This window comes from Garra rufa, chromosome 13 (genome assembly GCF_049309525.1).
Source record: "Garra rufa chromosome 13, GarRuf1.0, whole genome shotgun sequence".
Lineage (NCBI taxonomy): Eukaryota > Metazoa > Chordata > Actinopteri > Cypriniformes > Cyprinidae > Garra > Garra rufa.
In genome coordinates, this window is record NC_133373.1 from 36,023,154 (window position 1) to 36,040,447 (window position 17,294).

Consider the following 17,294-nt stretch of genomic DNA (forward strand, 5'->3'; position numbering starts at 1 on the left):
TCCAGGTTTGTAGGGCTGCACAATTTGCCAAAATTGCTACTACTACTACTACTACTACAGCTTATAATAATAATAATAATAATAATAATATTGCTGTTGTTGCTACAAAATTACATAAAATCATAATAATGTCAAGTCGCATCTAAATAAGAAATATTGCTATAATAATAAAAATAATACTATAAAGACTACATAGATAATATAAACCTAAATATTTTATATTTTTTTCCTCAAAGAATTCCTAGAATACAATAATGTTCACAAAAATCTATAATAATAATAATAATAATATACTAACAAACAATAATAATAATAAAAAATAATAATAATAATAATTATTATTATTTAACATTACAACTGCAAACATACAATTAGTAAGCTAAAGACAAAAGCAATAATAATTAATAATAATAAATAATAACAACAACAATTACTATTAATAATAATAATAATAATAATTATTAACAAAAACAGATAACAACAACAATAATAATTGTTATTATTATTTTACATTAAAACTGTAAACTTACAATGAATAAACCTAATAATAACAATAATAATAATTAATAGTAGTAGTAATAACAATAATTAATAATGCAGATGTAATGTATAATAATAATAATCATCATCATCATCATCATCATAATACTAAATATTATTATTATTGTTATTATTGTTATTATACATTACAACTGTAAACAATTTACAATTAATAAACCTAAATTATAATAATAATAATAATAATAATAATCATAATAATAATAATAATACTGACATTTATTATTCTTATTATTATTAACAACAACAACAACAACAACAACAACAACAACAACATTAAATTAATTAATTCTAGTAAAAAATATTCTCAAAAACAAATATTTATTTTTTTATAACATACATTTTATAACATACATTTTTAAGATGGATTTGTTTATTTATGTTTGGGTAAATTAACTTTGTAATTACTCATAAATTGACCTTTGTAGGGTTTGAACCTTTAGGTTGTCAGCTTAGATCTTAAATCACAAGACTACACTACAGTAATAAAGCAAAAAAATATGTGTTTGTCAAAATCCTGCTCTGAAAACTGTTCTTTAATCATCAAGCAACTTCTGATTGGCTATAAATGTGTCATTCTCTTCAGCATTTTCATATTCAATGACAGACAGATTCCTTAGAAAGCAGCAAGTGTTGCATCCATTAAAAAAAATAAAATAAAAAATCAAATGAACATTGTATTCACAGGTTCAAGAACTGCTTCGTTCACACCAAAGCCAGAATGCCAACTACAGCAAAGACCAGGAGAAACTGGGACAGCTTCATAAAGCGGAGGTGGATTCACTGACCGAAAGAGTTGAAGAACTGAAACAGGACAAGAAGCGTCTGGTGGAGGAGTACGAGGCCAAGCTAAATAAAGCCCAGGCTTTCTATGAACGGGAACTGGAGGCCATGAAGCGCACACAGCAGATGACCGCAGAGAACCTGCTGGCCTGGAAGAAGACCGAAGCGGAACTGAGGAAGGAGTTTCAAGCGCAGGAAGCAGCGCTGCAGAAGACTCTGGGGAAGCTGCGCAGTGAACTGAAGCGGGTGCAGGAGGAGGCCCGGGAGAGCAGGGAGAAATCCCACAAACTACAGGCCTCCCTCATCGCTGCAGAGAACAACATGAAGGTAAAGACCACCAGATGTATCACATGTCCTTTGAAATGAAATGATAGGGGTTTGATACAACTTAATCAGTCTTTTGTCTTTTCCTTTTATCTTCTTTATTTTATTTTATTTTTATTTATCCTTTTTATAGCAGTAAAGCTTTTTTTAAACAATGTATGTTGTAAAAAACAAATAAATAATTAAATCAAATAAAAAATAATTATATTCAATTAAAAAATAATAATAACATAAAATAATAATAACAAATAAAATTTACTTTTATTTCATGGTAGTGCTCACCCCAAAATAATTTTTTTGTCATTATTTAAAATTGTCATAATTTTAAATTTGTCATTATTATATACTGAAGTGCTACCACCTTTCTGATTTTTGATATTTAGAGTATATATTGAAGTTTGTAACTACCGTTTTATTGACTTAAATTGTATTTTTTAATTTCATTTAATTTGATTTAATTTAATTTTTTATTTAATTCGACTTAATGGGTTTTATTTATTGATTTTTTTTTTTTTGTCAAACTCTGATTGGTGTTTTAATTTAGTTTAATTTAATTTAATTGATTTTATTTATGTAATTTATTTTTTTTAATGTTTAATTATTTAAATATTTAATTTAATGGATTTTTTGATCAAACTCTGATTGGCTGTTTAATTTAGTTTAATTTAATTTAATTTGATAATTTGTTAATGGATTTTATTTGTGTATTTTTTTAATACACTTATTTCCTATTTAATTTAATTTTAAGGATTTTATTTATTTAATTTTTATCAAACTCTGATTAGCTATTTAATTGAATTTAAATTGAATTTAATATTTAATTTTTACATTTAATTTAATTTAACTTAAAGGATTTTATTTATTGAATGTATGCATGAATGCATCCTAATGGATTTTATTCATTGAACAGATGATTTACTAGACTATCAGTTTGATTTATTTAATTAAATGTTTTCATTTAATTGAGCTTAATGAATTTTATTTATTGAATTTATTTTTTATCAAACTCTGATTGGCTTTGTGCAGTATTTCACTTACATTAAAAAAAATATATATATTTTTATTGATGCTTAAAACCCGTGTTGCACATTTAATCGAATTTTCTAATTAAATTGATCTAATCTTTACAGTTAAAATGACAGCTAAATTCTTAACTCATTTCGTAACAGGTTCCTGGCCGCTGGTCTGATTTTTAGTTTACCGCTCTACATGTTTTTTCTTGTTGAATGTCTTGTTTAAATGCATCTCATTACACTACTAAAATGGGTTACAAATGCTGTTTGATGTTAATATAAAAACAGTTTCATTTGCAAACACATGTTAGAACAAATACAGTATTTCTTTAAACCTCTGCAATGTATTTTATTAAAATGGCATACACAAAGCATCATAGTCAAACTACTGTATTGTTTGGGTTCCTCTGAACACATCAGGTATTTCAGACACATTTACAGTAGAGACTTCAAACGCAGTGGCACATGTCCTGAACTCTGAATTGTCTTTCAAATATCTTTGAACAAAAATCCCAGTCAGGCAGCCAGCATGGCCCTCCAAGGCATTTCTTAGACTTGTTTCTGAATGGAGGAACTGACAAAATGTAATTTATGCATGTCAAGATACATGCTCTGCTTGATTTATAATATGGTCGTTCAAATGAACAATGATGGCCAGTTTTATATTATGTTTGTCTTACATAAATTCTTGCTTTTATGACACATTATAATGGCTATTTAATGGCAATGTGCTGAGCCTCTTTAGCTCAACACACACACAGAGCAGATCTTTAATGGAATCGATCTTTAGTCACTCTGACATTTTCAGACTGGAGCTCATAATGATCCACTCCCTGGGGTCTGTGCTAGTTTTTGTTAATCTTTGCTGATCAAATGCTGAATTACTCAGGTGAGAGATGCTTGTAGCGTCCACATCCACATCTAGCATAAACAAAAAGAGGCAAAATCATTGAAAATCTGAGGTCAAATAGCCTGCAGTCACAGTTCGGCAAATCAGACACGCTTCAATCAAAGACCATTTAGATTCCCCAGGTGCTGATTTTCACCCAATTACATGCTGCTGTTTTTCAGATGAGACTTCTGTCACCTAATTAAAAGATTTCACAGGTCATTTTGCAAGGGCATTTTTAGTATAGCACCAGATTCCTTCAAAAATACAATTATAAATTAAAAACAATAGAGGGTTTTCACGACACATCATCAGTCGGCCATATTGGCGGAACTGAATGTAAACAATGCCACTGAACTGAATGAAACTTTTTGCTGATTATTTCTGCTGAAACTGGTTAAAGGTTGTATCAGCGATTTCTAGCCTAAAACATAAAGTGTCAAATTCAGCTGACCTTTCATCACGATCCGCTCGCTGCCTGCCCCATAAATTGTCTGTGAAAAAACCGCGTCTCTCTGGTCAGCCTAGGGTCCGAGATATGCCAAAAAAACAATCGGCACTACCAACCTTTCCACAGATAACCAAACAGTGTTCCAACCAATCAGCGTCAGGGATTTGGTGTTGTGGATTTTCGCTCCGCCTCCCTCACGTCCCAGCACCAGTAGGAAAGTCCACAACACCAAACCCCTGACGCTGATTGGTTGGAGCACTGTTTGGTTATCTGTGGTGTGTTGATAGCGCCGATTGTTTTTTTTGGCATATCTCGGACCCTAGGCTGACCAGAGAGACGCGGTTTTTTCACAGACAATTTATGGGTCAGGCAGCGAGCGGATCGTGATGAAAGGTCAGCTGAAATTGACACTTTATGTTTTAGGCTAGAAATCGCTGATACAACCTTTAATTGTTGTCATGTTTTGGGCTTTACTAATTTGTCAGACCTGGAAAAACATTTGAAGTATTATAGACTGCCAAAAGTAAACAAATTAAGAAGAAGAGTGCAAAAAACTGTCTGAGAAACAAAAGGTATTTGTGGTCGGCCAAACTGAACCAGGATTTCGTATTTTTAACATTCGTATTTGTTGTCAGGTAGGTGAAATACTAGGCTAATATCTTAATTAATACTGCTTGTACATATTTTTTTTTACCACCAATTAACTTTAGTTTGTCAAAATATTGTGCTCTTTCCTGCTTACTAAGTCCTTTTTTATATGATTTAGCAGCTTTGCACATTATTTTCATGGTTTAGACAGCGTAAATTAGCAGAACAACTTATTCAGTAGTAAATTAACCGTGCAATCCATGCTGTTGTTTACATCTGAGTATCTCCAATATGGCCGCTCATCCTGGTAGCTGACCAAATTGTGACATAAGTGCAAACCCTCTATACTATTATACTACCTTTTCCTTAATAACCTTAATAAGCGCCGCCATAATGGATTGTAACTTGGATTGTGCTCTCGTGTTTCGGTCTCCATTGAAATCCATTTTAAAATGGGGTAAAAAAAAGATCGACTGTATTAATTAAACTGTATTTATATATTCCAATATAACTAATTATAGAAATGTGTGCAGGGATAAGCTTGGCTGTTGTTGGCTGCCACAGTAACATCAATAAGCTTAAGGAACTCTTGTAAAGTACTTTTTTAGCATATTACCAGCAAATCTTTTCGTGTTCGGCACTGTATGCCTTGCATAAACAATGACAAAAGTAAACGAGCATGGCTTGAAGCACTTAAGTTACTGTGTGAAAAAATCAAATAATGTGAGTTCTTATCATTTGGAGGACACAATCCTGTTGGCCAAAACAGTTACACTGGCTGTTGTTCTTCAGAAATATCCTTCAGGTCCCACAAATTCTTTGTTTTTTCAGCATTTTTGTGTAGTTGAACCCTTTCCAACAATGACTGTGTAATTTTGAGATCCATCTTTTCACACTGAGGACAACTGATGGACTCATATGCAACTATTACAGAAGGTTCAAATGCTCTCTGATGCTCCAGAAGGAAACACTATGCATTAAGAGCTGGGGGTGAAAACTTTTGAACAGAATGAAGATGTGTACATTTTTCTTATTTTGCCTAAGTATCATATTTTTTTATTTTATTTAGTACTGCCCTTCAGAAGCTACAGAAGATACTTACATGTTTCCCTCAAGAAAAAATAAGTTAAATTTACCCTGATCTTTTAATTCATAAATTTCCCCCCCCCCCCCCCCCGGCTCTTAATGCATTGTGTTTTTGACCTCATCTGTATGTGCCCCCATCTGTTTTCAATGCAGCTAACCTTGCGTTGCATCATCTACAGACATATTAGGCTATGAAAGGTGAGTTACTGCAAAAAGACGGTCATTGCGACACTGTAAAGTGATGAAACTATGGCGCCATGTGCTTTTTAAAGCCTTTTTCATCAGTTTGATGTTATATTATTGGCTCAGGAAATTTGTTAGTTTGATTGAAACACCAGAGACCGGAAATGTAAAGCATCGTTCCAGCCAGGCGAGACTTCCACATTTAGGAAAAAGGTGGATAATACTATAATACAATGTTATTACAATTTAAAGAAACATTTCTTATTACTATTATTAATGTTGAAAACAGTTGTGTTTGAAATTTTTGTCACAATTTGGTCAGTTACCCAGATGCGCAGTCATAGTGGTGATACTTGGATGTAAACAACAGCATGAATTGCATGGTTTATGTACTACTGAATACGTTGTTCTGCTAATTTATGCTGTCTAAACTACGGGAAAACGTGTGGAAGCTGCTAAATCGTATAGAGAAGGACTTTGTTAGTTCATATTATACTCTCACTGCATCAGTAAAACCTTCTAGGTATGAGTAATAGAGTCTTTTTTTCAGTACTGTAGATCATTACATTCAAGTTCTTTCAAGTTTATGAATCATAATCAAGAAAAAGTTATAGGCAAAGTTTTTGAAAGGCAAAGCAGCGGCCATTCTAGTTTATCCCCAGGCAGATTTTTTTAAAGCTCCCATGTGCTTCATTCCCAAGACCTAAATCTCCAAAACTTCAAGATGATGTTTTAATAGTACATTTCAAACAGCAGTTAAATCTTATATTTATATAGCTTTTTTTATTTTTGCACAAAAAAAAATGTTTTTCATGTTCTACCAAAATGTTTTACCTAATCTCATGACGAAAACATATATGTGGGAACCTTGAAAGACACAAAATACGTACAAACAGTACATATCACTGGAGTTTCCAAGAGAAATTAACACTAGAGGTGGTAAAACAGCGATCACTTGTAATTGTTTTTGTACAGATATAATTACAGCCCAATATGTTTTGCTTTCCAGACGTAACAAGCTTGTTCGGTAGCTCAGCCAGCACAAAATTGGTCTTAGGATGCGGAATCCTTGGGTACGAATCCTGTAAAAAACATGACTCACGATGAAAGAGCAAAAAGATGAAAGATCGAAAAACAAGCTAAAAGGGCATGCTTGCATTTGCGTTTTTACGTCACTTTGCTTTTGTTTATATTATAAGGTAGGTTTAGGTCTAGTGCAGATGGTATGTAATTTTAAAACATCACAGAGCATTAGAGTTATAGTGCCACTCAATAGACATTTCAAGTCAGAACTGCGGTGACACATACAAAACCAACGTCACATAAAACATACCATATGCACGTTCATCTGTTTCGATGAAAACCAGCACCCTTTTTGCTGTCTTTGGTATAAAAAGAACAAAATATGTGAGTTCGTTCAGTGCAAAATTCTATGATTTGAACATAAGCTCCACAATGGTTGAGAAAGTTCGAAAGACGGTGAGCGATGGAACTCGAAAGAAGTTCTTTTAGCAGGCGACGGAGGAAATTGACAGAGAGAGCAGAGATGAAAGGGAGAAGGAGCTAATGTGTACATGCACAATTAATGAGGATGAATATGAGAACAGAGGAGACAGTGTGAGAGGAGCAAAAATGGAAAAAGTGACATGAGCGAGACAAAGTAAGAAACCTCACGATGGTTAAATATAGAGAGGCACGGCAGTTCTCGGTAATGAACAGAAAGATAGAGAGGTTTATGTGAACTGTTTTGGTCGTTTTGTTGATTGATTTGTGTGTGTGTTTGCGTCTGCAGGAGCTGCATAAACAGTTGGAGGAGGTGACTAAGGATACGGAGATTGTGGAAATCAGGCAGAGGGAGGCGGAGTGTGAGCTGGAGGCGTCCAGAGACCGAGTGCAACAGCAGGCCACCGAAATCCTGCTCAAAGCCAGTGAGATATGCACATGCTCTGCTCTCTCATCACCTCTGTTCACAGTCAACTGTTCAATCCCACTCCACTCACTTTCATTGATTCATCCTTCTATACTGCTTTAGGCTACTAATCCATTACCAGCATGCACAGCAGGATTGTGTGAGATTCAGAATTAAATGCAGAGTGCCTGCAGGTTCCTACTGAACTTTTCAATTTAAATTGAATTTAAACAGGATACAAAATTCTAATTTAAATTAATGTTTAAAGTAATTTGAAAAAAAAAAACTATATAGTTCAGATAGTTTTTAAACGTTTTTAAAGCTGCAGTCCGTAACATTTTTGGTGCTCTAGCGGTTAATAAACAAAACTGTATGCGTCTTGCGGAAGAACATTGTAGCCAGAGCTTCTTATCTCTGTTTATGTCTATGACGAGTCATGCAGAACCAGTCTAAAATAGTCTGAATATAAAACTTATTATAGGTGTACCGTGGTGATTCACGATAAGCCAAAGATTCATTTTTACATTTTGTAAATTATGAACACAAAAAAACTTACTGACTGCAGCTTTATTAATGCATGCATCTTTACTAGTCATGTTTTTTTTTATTAATTTTATTGGGAGTTTTAAATTAACAAAAAAATAAATAAAAGGGTTACTTCACCCAAAAATAAAAAAAATTGCCCATTATTTACTCACCCTCAAGGCATTCTAGTTGTATTTGACTTTCTTCTTTCAGACGAATGCAATTGGAGTTATATTAAAAATTCTTCTGGTTCATCCAAGCTTTTTAATGGCAATAGGCAGGAGATTCTCTTCAACAGTCCAATAAGGTGTATCCATCCATAATAAAAAGTGCCTCACACTGCTCTGGGGGGAGAAAAAGGGCCATCTGTAGCGAATTAGTTCAGTTTTTAAAAGAAAAATAGCAATATGACGTAAGTAATCACTTTTCTCTAGCTTGTGCTAACAGTTGTGCATGGAAGCAGCTCTGTTATGCATGCGCCACTCAGAAGTGAAGAAATGCGGGCGCGCAGTGGAGAGATCAAAACAAAACAACGGATTAGAAGTACAAAACAAAGATTTGTAAAGAAAAATGTTGGAGGACTTTGATACAAGCCAAGAGGGGACTGGTTTTACGTTTCTAAAGTAAAGAAACTTTGCTTCCTTTGCTCCTGTAAACAAACCTTGGTTATCACGAGATTCGCGCAATGCATACATCCAATGTCATCCAACGTGTGCTAAAATAATGTAACTATTTTTGACGTAAGAATTTATTATCATCATCATAATCATCATTAATATTGCTAATTCCCTGTTTGTGATCCCAATTTATGTACACCTTGCATATAATAAAAAAAAATAAATAAATAAAATATTGCTAATTAATTTTCGTAATGCATGGGTTAAAATCCTTTTTGTTATTAGGGTTCAAACGCGTAGCGCTGGAACCCTATTGTAATTGTTAGAATGGTCACAGATCAGCTATCGCCACATAAAAACCGATTGTGCAGACCAAACCGTAAGTCGTAGAGACTTGAAACTTGGAGGGAAGGTAGTACTCACACTGCCAACAACGTCACCAAGGCTCATCCCAATTGGGACAAAATGCATGCCTTAGATTCAATCGTGAACCTTGCAAAATTTTCGGGTATTTTGAATTTTTTGCTAAACCTACTTTTGCAAACTAATCATATGTTTTTTGTCTGATCGTAACCAAAACAGTGCAGAAAGGTTCTCTGGAGAGCGAATATCAACAATTATCCAATAACTTTCTATTCACCGTCGCAAAGGGATGCCAAAACTTTTGAAAGGGGCAGAGCCGATTTTAGCAAAATGCCTATAACTCCTGAACGGAATGAGATATCTTCACCTAACGCAGAACAGAGATCAATCTGAGGTCACAGGACAAAAATCGCAGAGCTTGGCCACTTAGTGGCACTATAAGAGGGAAAAAACATAATAATGGCTATCAACATGGAAATTGCTCTGAAGTGCCACAAGTGTCTACAAGGACATTTGCGTATCTCAAAAATACATGGCCACCATTGGCCGATGAAGTTTGAGCACCTATTAGACAAGGTTAACGGAGGCCAATCGGAACAAAACTCGGTGGGCCTGTTTGATTCACGGCCCCAAAGGTCTGAAAGGAATTTGAAAGATATCGGCCACTGGGAGAGGAGGGGGTATTGCGTTTTTGAAGAGCATAAACAATTTTGCAAATGGTTTGTTAAATGATTGAGAAGATGTAAAAAAAAAAAATTTTGCGAACTAGTTCTAGGTTTTTTGCTCAAATTAAAAAAAAAACAGTACAATTCTCTGGACTACGTCAATAATTATCCAAAAAATGTTGAAATGTACCCTTTGGGAAGCTATAACAGGGTTGCTCAGAAAAGGGCCCTGTCTGAATTTACCCGAAATCCTCTAAATCAGGGGTCACCACACTCGGTCCTGGAGGGCCGGTGTCCCTACAGAGTTTAGCTCCAACCCTAATCAAACACACCTGAACCAGCTAATCAAGGTCTTAATAGGTATACTTGAAACTTCCAGGCAGCTGTGTTGAGGCAAGTTGGAGCTAAACTCTGCAGGACACCGGCCCTCCAGGATCAAGTTTGGTGACCCTTGCTCTAAATCCTAAAGAAAAACTCAAAACTTCACGAAACATGGTGAGCACAAGCAACAGGTGATTCTAAACTAGCATGCACAGTTTTAAGGAGATCGGACCACAGCTGGTGCTTTAACAGTCATAAACATTACAAAACATAATATTTCTATAGTAAATTACCTGTATTTGAAAAAAAAAGGCTTGCTACTTAATGTCTTTTTTTCATATGTGCCTAAATGCCTTGAAGCCCTTGAACTCCGGTAATCGCTGCTTGCAGCTATATTGTTTATAGTTGCTGTTGCTGCTACATTTTTAATTTTAATATGAATAATTATTATTTAGCCATCTTCAAGAAACGGCTAAAAACACATCTCTTCCATCTTAATTTGACCCTCTAACTCTAGCACTCTCTGTTCTAATTCTATTTTATCTATTTTATTTTTAAAAAATACTTGATCTTCTAACAATTGCACTCTATTCAATTTCTAACTATTTGTTTTCTGTAAAAGTTCTCTATTATTTTTGTATTCTATCTACTTGTTTTATTTTTATTTATTAACACAAAAAAAAACTTCCTACATGTTTTGCATTAGGCTAACTGAGACTTGTGACAACACTTACATATTATGGCTCTTTTGTTGGTTTTGAATGCTTCTTTTGTCCTCATTTGTAAGTCACTTTGGATAAAAGCATCTGCTAAATGACTTAATGTAAATGTAAAATTACAAATAATTTTTTTAAATCAGTGGGTTAAAATAATTGTAACTACTTTTTGAGGATAAATTATATTGTCACTTAACAGATTAAGACCTGATTGAGCGAAAAATGTTAAGGAAAAAAGGTTAACTGGATTTAGTCATCAGTGCATCAGATTAGAGACGCAGCACCAGTTGCAAAGAAACCATTGCTGTTAAGAGAAAAGTTTGGGGTGACGGATGAGCTCCTGGTATCCTGGCAACAGCAGCTGTGTGTCCTAGCAGTGCTCATCACCCACAATCTGGAATGTTCCCTGAGGGAGGCAGAGCCCAGCTGGGCATGTCACACCTAAATGCCAAACACACTTCTGATCCTTTATCTGGGAGAAACAATAGGGGTTGAAGCACTTGATTCACACTCTGTGTGTTTGTGTTTAGAGTAATTACAGTGAGAATGTACTTTCTGCACTGCATTAATGAATTTAACACGATGCAGAAGCCATTATCTGAGACTTTTATCCAAACTTATTTTATCTGTACTCCAGGCCCATGCATTGACCACCAAGCCATATCATATGTGCATTTCTTTTTAAACATTTGTAGTGCAGATTTCATTAACTGTAATGCAATTAACCTAAATTAAACACTGTAGTATAAAAGAGAAGAAACTATTTGAGGGCACTCAAAAACTCTTTCTTGCTGTGTTTTTATTTTATAGTTTAGATTTTTGAGTTACAGTACTTTTATGTGCTTGTTATTTTTAACGTATTTCTATTTGATTTTCATATTTTTATTTCTGTTGTAGTCATTTTAGAACTTGAACATTAGAATTAGAAATGTTGCCATAACTTTTTATTGTATTGTTATTTTTATGCAGTTATAGTATTTAAATTTTATTAAAATATTATCTTCTATTTTTTTCTCTTATTTTAAGTCTTTATGTTTTGTAATTTTTTTTATTAGTTTCATATATTTTTATTAGTTTATTTATTTTTTTTTTTTTCAGTTTTAAAAATTATTGTACTTAAATATTGGAATCAGGAATGTTGCCTTAACTTTTTATTGTAGTGTTATTTAAGTAATATTTAAGTAATATTTAAATACAGTTATCGTATTATTAATATTTTTGGCTTTTACATTAGTTTTATTTAGGTTTCTGTGTTTTTGTAATTTATATTCATTTTTATATTAGTTTCATATATTTTTTATTAGTTTTTAATTTTGTTTTTTCAGTTTTAGTAAATATTGTACTTAAACATTAAAATTGTTTATTATTTTGGTATTATTAATATACAGTTATAGTATTTATAGTATTTTAAATTATCTTTTATTTTTAGATTTTTAGCTTTCACTTTTTTATTTAAGTTTTTGTTTTTATCATTTTTGTTTGTTTTTATATTAGTTTCATATATTTTTTTTATTAGTTTTAAATTGTTTTGTTTTTCAGTTTGAGTAATTATTGTACTTAAACATTAGAATTGTTGCCTTAACTTTTTATTGTAGTGTTGTTTTAGTATTATTTATATACAGTTAGTAGCATTATTAATATTTTAAATCATCTTCTATTTTTAAATTTTAGTTTTAAATTTGTTTTTTATTTCAGTTTTAGTTATTTGAGTACTTAAACATGGAAAATTATAAATATTTGAAGTTTAAATTTTTTATTGAATATTTTATTTTATATTTTTTTCATTAACATTGCTAATTTCAGTTTTAGACAATAACAACACTGAGTTTATTTTTTCTAAGTTGACAACCGAAACAGCTGAATTAAACATGTTTACTGTTCGATACTGTTCAACATACTCTAAAAACTATTTGTAATAGATAATATGCAGTCTACAGCATGTACTGTGCAGTATGCAGTAAACAGTTACTCTATTATTAACATACTGTAGCCATTGACAGCCCTTCAAGACACATTACTGTAAATCTGGTGCAGAGTAAGCAAACTCTTGAACACTCCTGGGGGGTATTCCATAAAACAATCTTACCAAATAAGTCAGGCTTATTTCAGTTAGTCTGACTTATTTTGAGCCAAATCAAGTGACAATAAGTCAGACTAACTTAAATAAGCCTAGCTTATTTGGTAAACTTGTTTTAGGGAACACCCCCCTGGTGATAGTTAAAGTTTATTTGCAGTGTTCAGGTTGACAGTATTGGCAGTTAGAAAAGGTCTTTGACACTGTCTGCCTTCTGCATTAGATGACATTGAAAGCATTGACCCTCTGCTACAGTTCTGTCTCTGACTTTCTCTCTGTCGTCCAGGTCAGATCGGCAGCCTGCAGGCCACCCAGATGACTCACGAGGCGGTCATTCGGGATCTGGAATCGGAAAAGTCTCGTCTGAAGGACAAGGTGTTGCGTATGGAGGAGGAGAGAGGGGCATTGCAGAAGAAATGTCAGACGTTGGACGATAGGCAGAGACAGCAGATCCTCTGCCTGGAGAAGGTACGGATCAATGCCATCCAGTTTGCTGAATATGGATCAGTTTAGGCCCACTGGGAGTGTTTGGACAGTTTGTATTACGACTGACTTTTTTTTTTTTAGGATTGTTTGGATGCTTTCTGGTTGTTAGAAATCACAAACATGATGCTAGCAAAAATGAGTCAGGAAAGATGCCACTTTATGCTGCAGATGCCACTTGGTTTGATATTTTCTATCTAGTCAGTGCCATTTTTAGTGTCTGAATATTTTTGGGTGGCATGATTTGTATTTTACCATATTATCAAGAACAGTTTAAAAGCACAGGTTTCTATTTCACTGCATTTTAAAATGTAAATTATTTTTTTGATGGCAAAGCTAATATGCTGATTTGCCATTCAAGAAGCATCTATTATCAATTTCGATGACTCCTTCTGGTCGTCAAACTCCACCAGCATGATGCTAGTTGGTTTTATGCTATAAAAATGATTCAGAAAAGGTAAGAAAAGTTCTAGCAGCATTTTATTTTTTTCTTTGCAAACGCTAATTGGTTTAATAGTACATACCAATGCAATTATATATTTGAATATATTTACTATATAATTTATTCCTGCAAAATTTCCATTCATTTGGATTGCAAGATTTCTGCATTTAAAAAAATTAAATTAAATTAAATTAAATTAAAAATGATTTTATTTAAATAATCATATTTTGATGCAGATTTATTCAGTTAAAACGTTTATAAAGTTATAAGGTTTTAAGTTAGTTAACATTTATAACAAAAATACAAAAAAAAAGTCATTTAAAATTTAAAACATTTTATTTTATTTTATTAAAAAATTGCATAATTTATTTCTAAATATTTCAATCTATTAGATTTTTTTATAATCATATTTTACTGCAGATTTATTGAGTTAAAAAGTTTAAATAACAATATTTAGTTAGTTAAAATTTATGAAAAATACTTTCAAACTAACTTCATTTGATGCATATCTGTCAGTCATAAAATAAATCAAATGGGTAAGGTTTCTGCACTTTTTTAAATTTAATTTAATTTAAAACATTTCATAATTTTTTTTTTATATTTTTTTTATCTATTTGATTTTTTAAATAATCATATTTTAATGCATATTTATTTAATATAAGATTGAAAATGATTAAAATATGGCTAACAATATTACATTTTATGAAAAATTATTTCAAACTAACTTCATTTGATGTGTATTTGTCAGTCATAAATGAAATGAGTAAGGTTTCTGCATTCAGAAATTTATTTAATTTAATTTAATTATTTAAAATATGGCATAATTTATTTCGAAATATTTCAATCTATTCGATTTTTTAATCATATTTTGATGCATATTTATTCAATAAAAATGTTAGAACATGATTAAAATATGGCTAACAATATTTCAAACTAACTTCATTTGATGTGTATTTGATAGTCATAAAATAAATTAATGGGTAAGGTTTCACACTCAAAAAAATTTAATTTAATTTAATTTAATTAAATTAAATTTAATTAAATTTAATTTAATTTACATTATTTATGGCATCATTTATTTCTAAAAATTTATTTCTAAAAATCTATTTTTTAATCATATTTTGATGCATATTTATTAAATAAAAAAGTTTGAACATGATTAAAACAATATTAAATTTTATGAAAAATACTTTCACACTAACTTAATTTGATGTTCATTTTTCAGTCATAAATGAAATGGGTAAGGTTTCTGCACTCAATTTTTTTTTAAACATGGCATAATTTATTTCTATATGTTTCCATCTATTTGAATTGATCATATTAAATTATTTAAAAATAAATAATTATATTTTGATGCAAATTGATATAATTTATTCCTGTGATGCAAAGCTGAATTTTCAGCATCATTACTCCAGTCTTCAGTGTCACATGATTCATTAGAAATCATTCTAATATGCTGATTTATTATCAGTGTTGAAAACATTTGTTTTTTGGAACCTTTGAAACTTTTTTCAGGATTCTTTGATAAATAAAAAGTTTAAATTTTTCTAATATGTTGATTTGGTCCTGGAAAAAAAAAAAATCGTATTATTATCATGTGAAAAATGTAATACTTTAATATTCGTTGGAAACTTTCTGGTTGCCCAAGCAGCATTTTTTGCAGATGCCACTTGGTTTGATATTTTCTAATACAATCTAACGCAATGACATTTTTAAGCGTCCAAATATGTTTTGGGGGCACAATTTGTACCGCACCATAAGATCTTGAAGCATAGTTGCTGTATGTAAGAGAGATGGAGCCAGAAAAAAACAGCTCAAGTTTGCAAAATCTGTCTGTAAGTAGCTCAAACATCAATCTTCTGCAGAAACATTTATTTCACATGAGTTCCTCTGAGACATCATTAGCTTAAGCTTTAAGCATATACAAGCCCATCTCTGCTGTTAAACACTAGCTGCTTTATCGCAGCTGTATCCAGACCTCTATGTTTAATTCAAACCGCTCCATCCTCACCGCTGAGGCTCGAGACCTCAGAAAATATGTCTCTTTGTGGACGGCCGGTTTGATTGAAAGGGAATTCTTATTTCTCAGTGGTTTCACTCGGCCTGGCAATCATTTTTCTTGTGCGGAGACAGCATGGCTATTTATTTGACTCGCTACAGTATGGCATTTCTTGCTGTTTTCACACAACAATCTGTTCTAGCAGTTTGGCTTTTTGGCTGTCCTGTCGCATTTAGGTTTTCTTCCATTATTAATACGTTGAGAGCCCCAATAAACAGATTGTGGGAATGTGGGCTTGTTTCTGCTCCAGAAATATCCCTCTCAGCAGTTTCAGAAGTACACTTTGGGAAACTTTTAAAAAGCTGTGGTGCAGTCCGTCATGCGACACATTGCGAAGACATTCCTCTTCTCTGTTGCTAATAGCTTCCTGTCAATCTCTGTTTTGACTAATGCACAAAGCTTTCAAATTTAAGCTTTTTTTTTTTAAGGCTGTGAGACAAAAGAACAGCCTCACAAAGGAGTTTGTAGTTTGTGCTAGACTGCATAAAATATTCTTAGTTTTGTGTCTCTATATTTCTATTTTGCTGAAGTATACATTTTTTATTTTTTATTTGAGGAACTACTGTACATCAAGTATGAGTCGAGATGGATGACTAGTGCGCAACAACCAACTAATTGATTACTACAATCAATTAATATTTATTTAATATTTATTTATTTTATATAAATAAATAAAAAATGAAATAAAATAAAATAGATAAATTGATAAATAAACAAATAAATAAAAAAGAAAAGAAAAAAATAATTTAATTTGATTTGATTTAAAATAAAAAAGAAAAGAAAAGAAAAGGAAAAACATTAAATAAAAATACAATAAAATAAAATAAAACAATGAAACATAATTGATTTTTTTTTAAATATTTACATCTATTTGGTTTTATTTAAATCATATTTTAATGCATATTTATTCACTTAAAAGTTTTGAACATGATTATGGCTAACAATATTCAGTTATTTTCAAACTAACTTTATGTGATACATATTTGTCAGTCAGTAAAATAAATAAAATGTGTAAGATTTTTGCATTTAAATTATAAATAACTTGAATAAAATTTCACTAAAAATTACATTAGAAATCGCATAATGCATAATTTATTTCTAAAAATTAAATAACTTAAATTAAAACTTAAATTAAAAATTAAATTAAATAAAATAAAAAATAAAATAATTTATTTTAAAATATTTACATCTATTTGATTTTATTTAAATCATATTTTAATGCATATTTATTTATTATGTTATTTT

The 17,294-nt window shown here is 31.6% G+C and overlaps 1 protein-coding gene across 2 annotated transcripts in view; it reads left to right on the forward strand.

Annotated features, from left to right (window-relative positions):
- fam184ab (family with sequence similarity 184 member Ab) overlaps positions 1-17,294 on the forward strand; it is a 231,247-nt gene that overhangs the window by 60,299 nt on the left and 153,654 nt on the right. For both annotated transcript variants that reach the window (XM_073853210.1, XM_073853211.1), the window contains exons 3-5: positions 1,246-1,668; positions 7,668-7,803; positions 13,352-13,533. In XM_073853210.1, coding sequence (XP_073709311.1) covers positions 1,246-1,668; positions 7,668-7,803; positions 13,352-13,533 — 741 coding nt within the window. The remainder of the gene's footprint in view (positions 1-1,245; positions 1,669-7,667; positions 7,804-13,351; positions 13,534-17,294) is intronic.